Source organism: Trichomonas vaginalis, chromosome III, assembly GCF_026262505.1.
Source record: "Trichomonas vaginalis G3 chromosome III, whole genome shotgun sequence".
Classification (NCBI taxonomy): Eukaryota; Parabasalia; order Trichomonadida; family Trichomonadidae; genus Trichomonas; species Trichomonas vaginalis.
Window position 1 is genome coordinate 13674002 of NC_067205.1, and position 14525 is coordinate 13688526.

Here is a 14525-nt window from a genome sequence, read left to right on the forward strand (position 1 = left end):
AAAATACGTCAGTAAATTATCATAAAATTCCTTAGTGCATGAATTCATCAAATTCTTGAAGTAATCAAATTGACCCTTAAATTTACCATTAACTCTTAAAACTACATATCTTCTGTCTCCAACTTCAATTTTGACAGGGTAGACGTTATTAGTTACGAAAATGAAGTTTGCAACATTCTGAGCAGTTCTTCTGGGTTGATTCTTTTCATTAATTCTAATCTCATTATCCGTTATAATTGATTTCAAAGCGTTGAAGTTTGCAAGTCTGTCTTCACCTACATTCTTGAGTTCATTAAGTACAAGAAACATTTTATTCTCAACTACTGAATTGAAATTACCCGTTAACTCACTTATTTCAGTAATGTTTTTGCATGAATAACCGGCGAGAAGTTCAGAAATAATGTCTGTAAATCTGTTTTTACCTGTTCCCTGAAGTCCTTTCAAAATAATTGCTGTTTCATTCTTGATTCCAGGATGTTGAATCATTGATGCAATCCAGCCGAGAAGGTATTTATACACTTCATCGTTATTATCACAAATGACTTCTTTAATGAAATTCATAAACATCTCAATTTTTGAGTAATCAAGCTTTTCGAGAATGTTGTATTTATAACCCTGAAACGTTGAGAAAACATCTGGGGAATCAGATTTAAAGCAAACACCCTTAACGGTTAATGAAGATAATTGATTTAATAGTACATCCCATGCTGTTATTGTTTTACCTTCTTCTTTAAATAATTTAATCATTTTAAGTGACTCTTTCATGTTTGATTGAAGAACGAATGATATTTGATTCGTTTTGTCGTGGATGTTGTAATCTTTTTGAATGAAATATTTATTTCCACAATCTACAAAACGGATTACACGTGATAAATCCTCAATTACTTCAGAACTGTTTTTATACTGATGATTTTCAGCCTTGCGTCTAATATCTGTTATCAAAAACGAGTCATCAAGTTTGATGTCAAATGTTATTTTTGGCTTACGTAATAAAGGCAAAACATATTCATCATAATATTCCTTTTGATAAAGTTTTAGAATCTTCACCAAAACAAATGGAGAAGTCATTAAATGTGCATATCTATCACGTGCTTTTTCAAAATTACTTTTTGCATTTTCAGTTAAATTGCAGAAGTTATAAACGTTATCGTATGCTTCATTAATCAAATGATTAGGTAACGAATTAATAGCTTGAAACAGTGTGAATAATGTTATTTCTTTTTCTAAATTCATGTTTCCACCATCATTATGTACTTCGAAATCACAGATGCCATCAACTATGCTCTGAGCTAGTTTATCGTCAATGTTTACATCTTTGTTTTCATTGACGATGGTCTTTATTTCTTCATTCTTCTGTTCAACTCTTACCTTAATATTCAAATCATTTAATATATCATTCACTGTTCTGGTTAATGTTGAATCATAACTTCCACGAATGAATGAGTATGTATTGATTGGTTCTGTTGCATTCTTGCGAACTCTTGAATCAGCCATAACTACTAAAGAACGTTTTGAATCATCAATAGAAGTCATTATGTCAATATCATAATCATTGCAGGAATAACATTTAATCATTCTGTTCGAAACTGCATAGAAGAAATTAGTGTTGCAATAAATGTGAAGACCTCCTGAAGCGGTTTTAACTATAACGTCTTTATCCGAAAGTTTTGATAAAATGTCTTTTCTAACTGTTTCTTTAAGTTCATCATCGTATGATTTATTGATATCAACATCTATAATCGTTAAATTTGGAATTTTATTTACTAATAAAGCCATACCAGTTTTCCTTCCTCTTCCTCCATCATGTTTGAGGTAGTTATGTAAATCAATCTTGTTTTCACCAATTCTTTCGTTGAGGGTTTTAGTTTCTGCCATAACTAATTCCTCAACTAATGAATCAATAACTTTTTCATCAGAAACGATATAGTTGCTGTTGTTGTTTGTTGCCACAGCTAATTCTTCAACTAATTCTTTAACTAATGAATCAATAACTTTTTCATCAGAAACGATATAGTCACTGTTGTTGTTTGTTGCCGTCATTTATATAGGAATAAAAAAATAAAAATAATTTTAAAACTAACTTTATTTTTGGGCTGCATCATATTTCCTATGTTGTTGTCAAAATGTCATGTTGTCATCATTTTTAAAAGAAATTAAATTACCTGGTAGCACATGGAACATGGTAGCACCTTCAGTTCTTCCAAAAATAATTCATTATTGCCTTCCTCTCGCTATGTTGTTGTCACAATTTTCATGTGTCATCATGACAACATGGTAGCACCTTCAGTTCTTCAAAAATAAATCATTATTGCTTTCCTCCTATGTTGTTGTCAAAATGTCATGTTGTCACCATTTTTAAAAAGAAATTAAATTACCTGGTAGCACATGGTAACATGGTAGCACCTTCAGTTCTTCAAAAATAAATCATTATTGCTTTCCTCCTATGTTGTTGTCAAAATGTCATGTTGTCACCATTTTTAAAAGAAATTAAATTACCTGGTAGCACATGGTAACATGGTAGCACCTTCAGTTCTTCAAAAATAAATCATTATTGCTTTCCTCTCGTGTTGTTGACACAATTTCATGTCGTCATCATGGTAACATGGTAGCACCTTCAGTTCTTCAAAAATAATGAATTTCATTAGTTAGAAAAATAACACTAATTTTATTTTTATATCTTTTTTATCTTGTATGTAAAGACAGTAATGACAAACATTGAGTTTGAAACAGTTAGAAAGATAGACGATGACACCAAAGTGGTTAGAATAGGTGATTTAAACGTAAGATACTCAAAGAAATACAACAAATATTCTTTGTCAGACATTATATCTCCATCTGAAAAGAAAACAAACGACTGGGTTAGAAATGCTTCAACTCAGAAAATTTTGACAAGAAATCCTGAGCTTATGATATCAGTAGCATTTCATGGAACAAGAGCATATCTTATAGACAAAAGTCTTATACCAATAGTTTTGTTATGGTTAGACCCAGTTGTTGGATATAACTTCATAACATATGGTTCATTCGATACGGAACGTTGCAGTGAAGGCTTACTTTACATCGTTCAGAAACAGAAGGACTTCAACACAAAAAGATATAAGATAGGAAGGACATATAATATAACTCAAAGATATGACAGTACAGTCAATAGAGTCAAGGTTGTGTTTGTTAATGATATGAGAGCTGCTGAAACAGAACTGCTTGAAGTTTTTGAGAAAATGTATGGTGCTCCCACGAAAGGTAAAGAAACGTTTGAAGTAGATGAGATAGATAAAGCTATAAAATTATTTGACGAAGTTGCTGAAAAATACATGTAAAGCGTTTATTTTTGTCTTTTGTGAAAGTCAGAAAATAAAGTTAGTTTTATTTATTTTGTATGTAAAGACAGTAATGTCAACATCAGAGAACACAACAACTACTATCGTTCATGAAGCCATCAATGAAGAATACGAGTACATACAATATAACAAACAATTGAGACTCATTCGTTCGGTCAAAGATGACATGTACCAAATGCAAAGTATAATGAATGCTCTTCGTTCTACAAAGCAAGAGGTTAGAAATGAGGTGAGATCTAACATGCTAACATAAACTTTATTTTTGGGTCATTTACACTCATTACGATGAAGTCATAACTGCCATCCTCCTATGTTGTTGTCAAAATGTCATGTTGTCACATTTTTTCAGAGAAGTTAAATTACCTGGTGACCTGGTGACCCTATCAGTTCTTCAAAAATAATTAATTATTGAATAACCTGAAAACCATTAACGATAAAATAACTGATAACAAAATTTTATTTTTATATAAATGGATACCCCACAAGCTCAAAATTTACCACGAATCATAACAAGGGAGGAAACGATAAAAATGATGCGAGAACTTGCTAAAAATAACAAACCACTAAAACTGAGAAAATGTGGTTATGCAGTAATGATGGAAAGAGAGATGTTGTCAAAGAGGAATAAACATTAAATTTGGATAGAGTTTAAAAATTCATCTTTATTAAATTCATCTCTTCCAATCAATTTATTTATTCTATTAAATTCTTTTATTTTTGCTTCACTTAGTTTAAGGATTGAACGGTAAGTTTCTAATTTTTCGATTATTTCTTTATCGTTTTCAACCTCACCGCATTGTGGCTTCTTTTTGTAATAGCATATTTTTTGATTTAATTCTGTTTAGTTTCTTTTTATATATTCATCGTCTGGACTCTTGGCTGCTTCGTTGTCACTCATTTCTTACGAAATAAAAAAAATTAAATATTATTTAAATATAATGGAGTAATAAAATAAATCGGAATTTCTATTAATTTATTGTCAACTTCAACTAATGCATTGCCGTTAATATATCTAACAAATTCGGCTATTGTGTCAAATCTTCGTCTTCTTTTTGTCATTGATTTATCAGTTTTTCCATAATCGAGATGAATCAAAACTTTATCCCCTTGTTTAAAATTCATGAGCCCCGAATTAATTTGTTCACGTTTAACATCATTCAACCTTTCCATTTGCTTTCTAATATATTCCCATTCTTTTGAAATATCATTTTTCATTTCCACTGGTTTCATGTTTATAGTTCTATGCCATGTATTATTGTAATAATATACTAACTGCTGTATGATGGAGTCATGATTTCCATCCCAGTATATCTGACCGTTAACCCCTAACGCATCTCTAAGAGTTCTCATTACCGCATCAACTATTTTATTATGAAACGTATATGGAGAGGATGAAAAGTAAAAATTAATTTGTGGGAAATAATGAGCCATAGCTGCCTGAAATCCTTTATCACTATCACCCCTGATATTATCTACTCTTTCATGATCTAGTAAGTATTGAATAGCTCTTCTTGTTTCCTGTTCTATTTTCCCTTTCACCGGAATGCAATATAAATATCTTGTGTTAATGTTAATGGCAAATAAATAAGTAACATTTCCTTTTGAATATTCTAAATGATCGATTTCGTATGAATATGGATATGGTGCAAATGAAGGGCGACCAAATTTTTCCTTTAACGGTTGAATTTTCGGGTCAGTTGGTTTATTTAATATCTTGAAACCCTTTTTAAAATCTTTTTGTTTCTTTAATGTTTGAAATGGATATAATAAAGTGAATGATGAAGGATTAACTGAAGGAGGAGGTACTACTGCTGGAGGAGGTACTACTGCTGGAGGAGGTACTACTGCTGGAGGTTTTGGTGTTGTGAGTGGTTTAATTTTATCTGCTTTGATTTTGGATGATGAAGTTTTGGAATTCATTCCCTCCTTCATTAATTCCGGATGTATTCTATTCATTTGTTTTAAATATACTGTATATAAAGGTTTGATATACTTTCCTGCTTCGAGTTTATGTTGAAGGATGAATTCCAAAAGTTGATCTTCATTTAAAAGTTGGGCTGAATGTGGTTTAACTAATGAATCATAAATTAAAGCTTGTGCATCATTTTGGTCTGAAGGACCGGGCGTTTTGTTTCTTTGTTTTTTGTGGCTCAGGATTATATAATTTTATATAATTTCATCAATATCTTCTTCTGTTAATACTTCATTTTTGAAATCTTTCAAATGTTTAAGTTGTGATTTAGTTTTTTCCTTTGTATATTCATTATTTTTAATTTTATCTTTAATTTTAGAAATTATTTCATCATAATATTTCAAAAATTCATTATCATAATATGAATAATAATAATCCATATCATCATCCGTTATATTTTCATCATATTTTTGGAGATATGCTTTTAAATCATAATAACTAAAAATTTTGATCACGTACTAAATCATCAATTAAATTTTCTAAATCTACGTTATCCATTTATATAAAAATAAAATAAATGTTTTAAGGGTGCCCACCTCTTTGATCAAGAATCAAAACCATCATTCAACGGTTCCTTTTGTCTCTTCTGTGGCATTTCATTAAATAAACGGCATACAACATCCATTTTCACAACATACAGCCTTAGTGTGTGCTCCTGTTAATGCAGTCTTACCAATTGTTAAGCGAGTCATTGCCCCGTTTTTAAGTTGTAAATTAATATTCTGACCATCAATATCACTTTATCATTTATATCCAAATAATTTTTAGGTGTTAATTTTTTATTTTGTCGTAAACTAACTCCTTTTCATTTTTTGTGCAATCTTTTTAAAATCACTTCCATCAATTGAACCGTGAATGATGTATAACACTTGGGGCATAAAGCAACCATGTTATCACCTTGTTTCTCAATTGCTAACCAATAACTTCTTCTCATGTGCTTTTTCTTCAGCTTTATTCTTTAATTTAGGTTTAAATTTCTCATCAAAACAAAAGAAATCAAAAGGTGCGAATTTGTAAATGTTTTTATCATAAAATTGTTTATCGGTAACAATTGCTTGAAATGCTTGAGTGTTAGGAAGATTTGGGTCGCCAGCGATTGCCCAATAAGATGAATCAGTATCACCTTCAATGAAATGAAAACGATTAACATTCATGCATTTATACATAAAATCATAAATGAAAACCAAATACCAGTATTTAGCATTATCTAAAGTGAAGAATGCCTCTTGTAAACATGTTTCACATCTATAAAATCTATCTTTAAGCATCACTTGATACGTATCTTCACCTATTTCTCTTATGTTTTTAAACTTATTTGACATACATGCAACGCGTGACTTCTGTGCATTTATGATTTTAGTCTTTGTGTAATTTTGTGTATTCATTGCATCGTAACCATATGATCCATTAAGTGAAATCTTGCAAAATAAACTTTTTCCTTTATTTCCTTCTAATTCAGCCTTTTGTCTTTCGTTCATAAATTTGTTCGCAAATTCATTAAAACAAGTGTTTTTTAGTAAATGTTAAAATTGATGAATGTCATCGATATAAAATGAAATTTGTCTATTAGATACACAAAGATATAAGAAGAAAATGGTGATATTGGTTGTGTGTTGATGCTAACTGAGTTAATTTTCTCTGTTTCTGGTCAACTGGTAGATTGTTTGATTTCATGTAATTATACATAAAACTGCCAATTGTTTTTTCATCTGTGATAATATCTAAGTTTCTTATTATCGGTAAAAAGTTTATGTAATCATTAATGTATTTTTCATCAATGTGACCCTTTACTTCAGCCACGAATAAAGTATTTTTCTTCTTAATTATTCCCAGTGCTTTTGCTTTCTTTGTTGCTGTATCACAAATGATAACACCATTCAATCTTCCCGGCATATACATTTTATGGTCAGTATATTGAATGAAATCATGAGGATTAGATGAAAATGATGAAGGATATAATGAAAGTGAAAATGTTCAACAAAAAATAAACGTTGTTAAACCAATTACTGAAATAAAAAATTTTTCATCTGTTGAAGAATTTAATGACTATTATGCTAACAATAAAAAATTATTTGAAGAATTGACAACATGTAAATTGAATAAAATGTTTAAAGTTGATGGATTCAAAATTTCAAAAATAAAAGGAGTGGTTAGTTTGAAATCTATTCCTCAATCAAGAATCACCTCATTAATGAAAATAGATGATTTAACAAAAAGAATAGAAATTATTGAAGAGCGAATAAATCAAATTATTGATTTCATAAATCATGACTCGTTGAGCCCGGGTCCTTAAAGCCCATCACTGAGTTCAAGGTTATATTCATCAAATATTTCATTATTCAATGCAACTTCTGCTAGTTTATTTATTTTTTCAATACGATCATTTGAAAGTCTATCGTTTAATTTTTTCTGAAGTTTAACCCATTCAGGATTTAAACAATGTTTAATTAATCGCGGAATATCTGACATCATCTATATATAGCTTCTTTTATAAAAGATGAAAAAATAAATTATTTTAAAATTAATGTTAATTTTTAATGATTTATAAATAAATATATTTTAATGCATCGTCTATATATAGATGCAACAAAAAAGGTCTCACAACCCGTTCTCATATACTACTTCTGATATGTAATTTATCTTCAATTAATAATTTATTGATATGAAGATATCCGATCTTCAAGAATGAATAATGAATATCGATATATTTAACACCTTTAACTTCATTAATATTTGTCAAGCAAATCGAATCAACACTTAAACATGTTGCATAGATTTCACAATCAAAATCACTAAATTGTGATGAAAAATACAAAATGTCTGTTTTGATAATTATTTCTGAATAAGTTAATGATACATATGAAGCAAATGTGATTGATTTTATTTTAATAAATCTCTTATGTTCTGCATAAATCTTTAACGGAAAAACAATTTTCAATTCACAATCAAATGGAAAATCAGTTTTATCGTAAAGGTATAAATTTGAAACTTCAAACACTGCTTGTTTCGGAAATGTATTGAAATCCATATAAACTAGCTTTTGCGAATCTGCGCTTATTGAAAATTCATCTATTTTGATATCAGAATTCACATACAAATTATGTTCATTACCATCCCAATATAGTTTCCTGCATTCAAATGTAGAGTAAATCGTAATATTTTGTTTGGCATAAACATCAACGTTTTTCGGAAAACTTAATATATTATTTGAATCTATTAATGATGTTTGATTAAATTCGATTTCATTACTTGATGTATAGAATCGATTCGAAGATGCAGATTCAACAAATTTACATAATACAGAACTATTTGTAAATTCGGTTATTTCTGTATAAAATTTAACTTTCTTTTGAATATATGAATTAAAGAAATGAATTCTTTGTGCATGAACATAACTATTATCAACTAATTCTATATTATTAAACTCAAGAATTTTATAATAATAATCATCTTGAATAAGTATTTACCTTGTATCTTTTTTTAGAGAAATCTATTATTTTAATTGTTTCTTTGTACTTATCTCTGATTTCTATATCAAAATTCTTATCTATAATTGAAATATTTTCAAAAGTTTCGTAAAATGATGATAAATTGCAATAAAGAACTCCATTTTGTTGCGATTCATTTATTTGTTGGTTTTCTGTCAAAATTATTTTTCTTAGGAGTTGATTTTGAGATTTTTCTATATGAATGATATATTCGTTTGTTCGATTATCATAAATCATGTATGAAATTGCTTCAATTTCCATAGATGCGATTGATATTTGTTTTTCTGAAAAATTTGAAGATTTTCCTGAAATGAATTTAATAATGGGAAATGATGTAGACTCGACTTCATTGCATGTGATAAGTAGTTTGAAAACGTTAATATCATAAAGCTCTAAATAATTATGATCTTCATTTGTAATAATTTCTGCCATTTTGACATCTAAAATGTGACACTTCAAAAAAGAATTTTTTCCAATTCCAAATTTCCTTTTACCTTTACGTTACTCTCTTGGAAATTAATACTGGAGTTAATAAGTGCCAAAGTACCAAATTCATAAGAAAGACTCGAATTTAAGTTCATTATTGTATCAGAAAATAAAATAGTAACAAACGAAATTTTTGTTGTTGTAATCTTCGGTTTAAAAACTAAGGATCCTTTAATTTCGAAACTTACTAAACATGATAATGTAGAGTGATCATGATAAAATGTAGAACAACATGGAATTTCTTGATATAAACTTGCTGGAAATGTTGTTCCAGAAATATTGAAAATTGTATCGCTATATTGAAATATTTTCATGAATCTATCTGCTCTAGACCATGATGATTTGAGAAAATTGACAATACAATTAGATTTCAAATAAAAAGTGAAACGACAGTCGTAAATATAGTTATTTATGCAACGGTTTTCAAGTGATATTGATGTATTATCATTCAAATGAAAGGTGAACATGTCATTTCGTGATGGGTTCAAAAAAATTTTAAAAATATTTCCGTTATTATCAAAATGCTTCAATATTATACGAGTACCAACGAACGATATTCCAATATTACTAGAAATGTTCTTAAAAATTGTACTTTTTGCCGTAATTTCAAATTTAATATTTGTTTTATTTTCTTCAACCAAACGACCAAAATCTACTACGGTCTTATTTTCACCATCCGAAATTCCTCTCATTAACGGTCTTTGTATGCTACAGCAACAAAGCAATAGTAAGGCCATAAATTTAAGGACAAAAATTTTCAGTCAGATTTTGATTTTAAGAGGAACACTAAACTAAAATTTTGTAACTATACGTTTCTCTCACTTTTTTCTGTTACCGAAATGTATTTGGAAATTTCATTGAGATTTGGATTTCAATTTTGAACTAGCGATTTAATAAGTTATAGTTTACAATGAAGGTATTTGACTTCTAATCTGAATTTGAAACAAAAATATTTTAATCAATCATAAATTTTAGTACCATTTAAAATTAACAGTATAATAACATATGATGTTCCAAATCTATTCGAAACAATAGATAATAATATTAATTAATTCACAAAAAAATCATATTCACGAAATGATTTTTGTCTTTATATAAAACTATCATAAACTGACTAAACTAGTTGTAGATATTAAATCTTCTGAGATGAATTTTTTGATTTTGGAGCGTTTGATCTTGATAAAATAGAATATCAACGAAATACAAATTAGAAGCATAGAAATACTACCAAAAACAATTAGAATAATATGAATTGTCTTAAGATGATTGACATTTGATTCATCTGGTTCATTTGGATTATTGTTACGTCGTTTAATACTGATACATGTCATGTTGTTGCGGGAATAGATTTCACTCTCGAATAAACGAGTACTACCGTTGAAGTCCCAATGAGGACTGATGAATTCACTACTGATATTATTCAGATCAACATCAAAATAATCGATGCAGATGAAATCAATCATAAAATCGTCCCAATCGTCATCATTGTAGAATTGATCAGATTCTTCAAGATTGTAGAATCTGATGTGTAATTTATCTTCAATTAATAATTTATTGATATGAAGATATCCGATCTTCAAGAATGAATAATGAATATCGATATATTTAACACCTTTAACTTCATTAATATTTGTCAAGCAAATCGAATCAACACTTAAACATGTTGCATTGATATCACATTTGATATAACTATCCTTGGATGAAACATTAAAAACATCTGTCTTAAGGATTAATTCAGAAGATTTTAATGATCCTGTGTCATATAATATAAATGATTTGAATTGAACAAGTCTTTTATTTTCTGAATATATTTCAGTTCGATAACAAAGTCTTAGACATGTGTCTCTGGAAAATTCTGTTTTGTCATAGATAAATAGTTTGTGAACATAAAAATCAGCAAATTTTGGAAAATTATCTACATTGAGATAAATCATTGGATATTTTTCTACAGTTATGTTAAGTCTATTGATTTGAATATCAGAGTTAACATATGAACTATTTCCTTTGACATTGAAGCTCAATACTTTGCATGGGCTTTTATAATTAATTGTCACATTGTTAGTAACCCAAATATTACTATAGTATGGATTATTTAAGACATTGTTTGAATCTATTAATTCATTTTTGTTTATTTGAACATCAGAACTGTTTGTAAAAAAGTGTGTTGTTTTGATTTTCTTTATATTGCATAATATCGAACTGTTACGAAGATATGCAAAGCTTGATTTAATTGTCACATTTTTATGAATAAAAGAGTTTCTCACATCCAATTTCTTCGCATTAATTCTACTATCATTAACTAATTCTACATTTTCAATAGTTAATGCTGTAAAATAAAAGTCATCAGATATAAGAATCCTATTTCTGAATTGCGAATATATGTTTACAACATGTCTTAGCTTTGAAAAATTAGTAATTTTGATGACTTTTTTGTATTCATCCTTGATATATATTTTAAAGTGAATGTTAATATTACTGGTATTTTGTAATGTTTCTTGTAAGAGTGACAAATTACAGTAAACGGCTTGTTTTTTATTAAAATCAATATCTGATAAATTTTCTGACAAATGTATTTCATCAAAAATGCCTTTCAAAACCGGATTTAATGTAATTTTGTATTCTCTTGTTACGTTATCATATCCATGTGATGGTTCCATCTCTTGGTATTTAGAGATAATCTCAAATTGTGTTCCTGTCAAATTTGACACTTTTTCGGTTTTAAATTTTATTATCGGAAATGTAATACTATCTTTTTTCAAGTAATTAATAGCTTTTTTTTGACTTTAATATCATATAGTTCTAAAAATACATGATCTTGTTGTGGGGATATTGAAATTCTTGAAGATTGTAAATTGTGGCATTTTAGCGCTGATTTACTATCAATGGATAACTGATCCTTGCATATAATATTACTTTCTTTAAAGTCAATTGTAGAATTAGTAAGTGTTAAAGATGTAAATTCATATGAAATATTTGAATTAAATGTCAAATTTGCATTTTCAACTATAAACTTTTCGAAATGAATTTTTGATGATGGTATTAATGGAATAAAAATTAGATCTCCTTTTAATACAGGACTCTGCATATTTAATAAAAGACGGTCATAATAAATTATTGATCGACATGGATTTAAATGTTTAATAATTGCTGGTAGTATTGTACGTGTAATATTATAAACTGTATCATTGCTTTGGTATATTGTCATAAACGAACTTGATAAATCCCATGATGATTTAAGGAAGTTTACTTTGCATCCTGATTTCAAATAAAAATTGAATTTACTGTTGTAAATAAAGTTATTTATGCATCGGCTTTCAAATGAAATTGATGTATTATCGTTCAAATAAAAGTCGAAATTGTTTTCCAAAGACGGATATAAATAAATTTTAAAAAATTTTCCGTTATTATCGAAATGCTTCATTATTATATGAGTGCCAATGAATGATAATGCAATATTATTCGAAATGTTCTCAATAGACGTATTTTTTGCCGAATTTTCAAATTTAATATTTGTTTTATTTTCTTGGATCAAACGAGCAAAATCTATTATATTTTGAAAATTTTTATCATTGAGGATTTGCTTTGTCTGACTTTGCATGCTACAATAGCAAAGCAGGAGCAATGTCATCAATTTCAAAGAACTTTTTTTTCCTCGCTAAAATCTCGTTGAGATCAGAATTGATTTTAATGATTGAATATGGATCTACATATATAAATGCACATATGGAATAATTTAAATTCTTGTGGTATTAAATTTTGAAATTTTCATTTATCAAAATGTAAGATAAATCTATTAATTTTGATACTATACTAAATTGGTTTTATTTCAGTTTAATTGTACCACATTATTATTGTATTTCATTGAAGAAAAATAATTATTTGTAATTTTTGATTATGGAACTTATATGCGCATTTGCATCATTCGCATTTAATACTCTAATAAATGAGATTTATTTAGATAGTATTACCCAATAATATTGAAATTCTTTGTATTTTAAATTATTTTCCATTTTGGGTGGATTTATAAATACTGCATAAGGAAATATTTTATTTCATTTATAAACCAATAAGATTTTAAAAATAAATTATGAAAAAAAAATTATTTTTGAAAAATTGTAGTTATTCTCATTCTTGTCTGATATTAAATACCTATACATCATTTTTTAAGTGCTTAGCGGTGGAAATATTCTTACTGAAACATTATTCATTTTTATACAACGTTCAAATTTATTCAATTTTTTGACACTTTTTGAATAATGACCGTAAAAAATTGAGAGTGATTTTTTTAACGTTAATGGAAAATATAATCTTTGAATTTTAGTTATGTTTTTTATTTCCTTGCTCTAGATAATATTTTATTTATAGACATTTTACAGGTTCGAAATAAGGGCGTGTCAATTTTTAACATTTTACAGGTCTAGATAAAATATATTTGTAGTATAATGTTATTTCAAATTGCCGACAAATGAAAAGATTGATGTTTATATTGGGCCATTTAATTTGAATTAATAATTATTCAAATTTCTTATTCAATTATTTATGTCTACTTCTTCATATTACTAATGCAATTGGAAATATAATTTTAACAACTGAAAAATCTTTTAAATGGGGATTTTTAATAAATGCACTGTCTTATTGTATCTTTGACTTAATAGATCTATTGTCAGGAAGTTTTAAAAAATACTTTTACAAAACCGGTAAATAATCAAATTGAATTTGATAGTAAATATTGATAAAAAATAAAGCTTGGGGAAATGATTTGTTATCATGTTACTGATAATTTCTTTAATTATTGATTGAGATATTATTTCAAAAGTTTTCAAAAGGCTCTCAAAATCTATAATAAGTATTTTAGGATATTTCCTTAAATAAAGATTATAAACTGCTAAGCTATTTCGAATATCAGATTGAGAAAGTGTATTATATTTTGAATATTCATTGAAATCAAAAATGATATTCGATGTTGAAGAAGCAAAGTACTTTAAAACCCAAGGCATTTATCCAGGTGATCTAATTGCAAAAGGAGGTTTCAGTATGGTTTATAGTGTCTATTCCAAAAAATACAATTCATATTTTGCTTTAAAAGCGATTCCCCAAGATATGTTTAGAGAAGTAGAAATACAATGTTTAAAATCCACTTATGATCCTAGAATTGTTAATCTTTATCAAATTTTTAGGTTTAATGATTTTGTTTATTTATTATTGGAACTTTGCAAAGATAATTTAGAAACAATAGTATTA

General features: G+C 27.7%; 5 protein-coding genes across 5 annotated transcripts, besides 1 other annotated feature; 2 read left to right on the forward strand and 3 right to left on the reverse strand.

Annotated features, from left to right (window-relative positions):
- Positions 1 to 4994: part of a mobile genetic element that runs on past the window's edge.
- Positions 186 to 1494, reverse strand: TVAGG3_0696670 (uncharacterized protein; the record flags this gene model as incomplete). Its single annotated transcript, XM_051243230.1, has 1 exon — positions 186 to 1494. A coding segment is annotated over one exon (1309 nt), but the record flags the coding sequence as incomplete, so codon positions are not given.
- TVAGG3_0696680 (organellar and viral DNA polymerase type B) lies at positions 2919 to 3317 on the forward strand (the record flags this gene model as incomplete). Its single annotated transcript, XM_051243231.1, has 1 exon — positions 2919 to 3317. A coding segment is annotated over one exon (399 nt), but the record flags the coding sequence as incomplete, so codon positions are not given.
- On the forward strand, positions 3391 to 3591 carry TVAGG3_0696690 (KilA, N-terminal/APSES-type HTH, DNA-binding family; the record flags this gene model as incomplete). The annotated part of the gene is made up of 1 exon (XM_051243232.1): positions 3391 to 3591. The coding sequence occupies one exon, from the start codon at positions 3391 to 3393 to the stop codon at positions 3589 to 3591; it is 201 nt and encodes a 66-aa protein (XP_051089819.1).
- A 1628-nt stretch (positions 4995 to 6622) lies between the features above and the next one.
- On the reverse strand, positions 6623 to 6788 carry TVAGG3_0696700 (uncharacterized protein; the record flags this gene model as incomplete). The annotated part of the gene is made up of 1 exon (XM_051243233.1): positions 6623 to 6788. A coding segment is annotated over one exon (166 nt), but the record flags the coding sequence as incomplete, so codon positions are not given.
- Positions 6789 to 10387: 3599 nt separating this feature from the next.
- On the reverse strand, positions 10388 to 11941 carry TVAGG3_0696710 (uncharacterized protein; the record flags this gene model as incomplete). Its single annotated transcript, XM_001329173.1, has 1 exon — positions 10388 to 11941. The coding sequence occupies one exon, from the start codon at positions 11939 to 11941 to the stop codon at positions 10388 to 10390; it is 1554 nt and encodes a 517-aa protein (XP_001329208.1).
- Positions 11942 to 14525: the final 2584 nt, after the last annotated feature.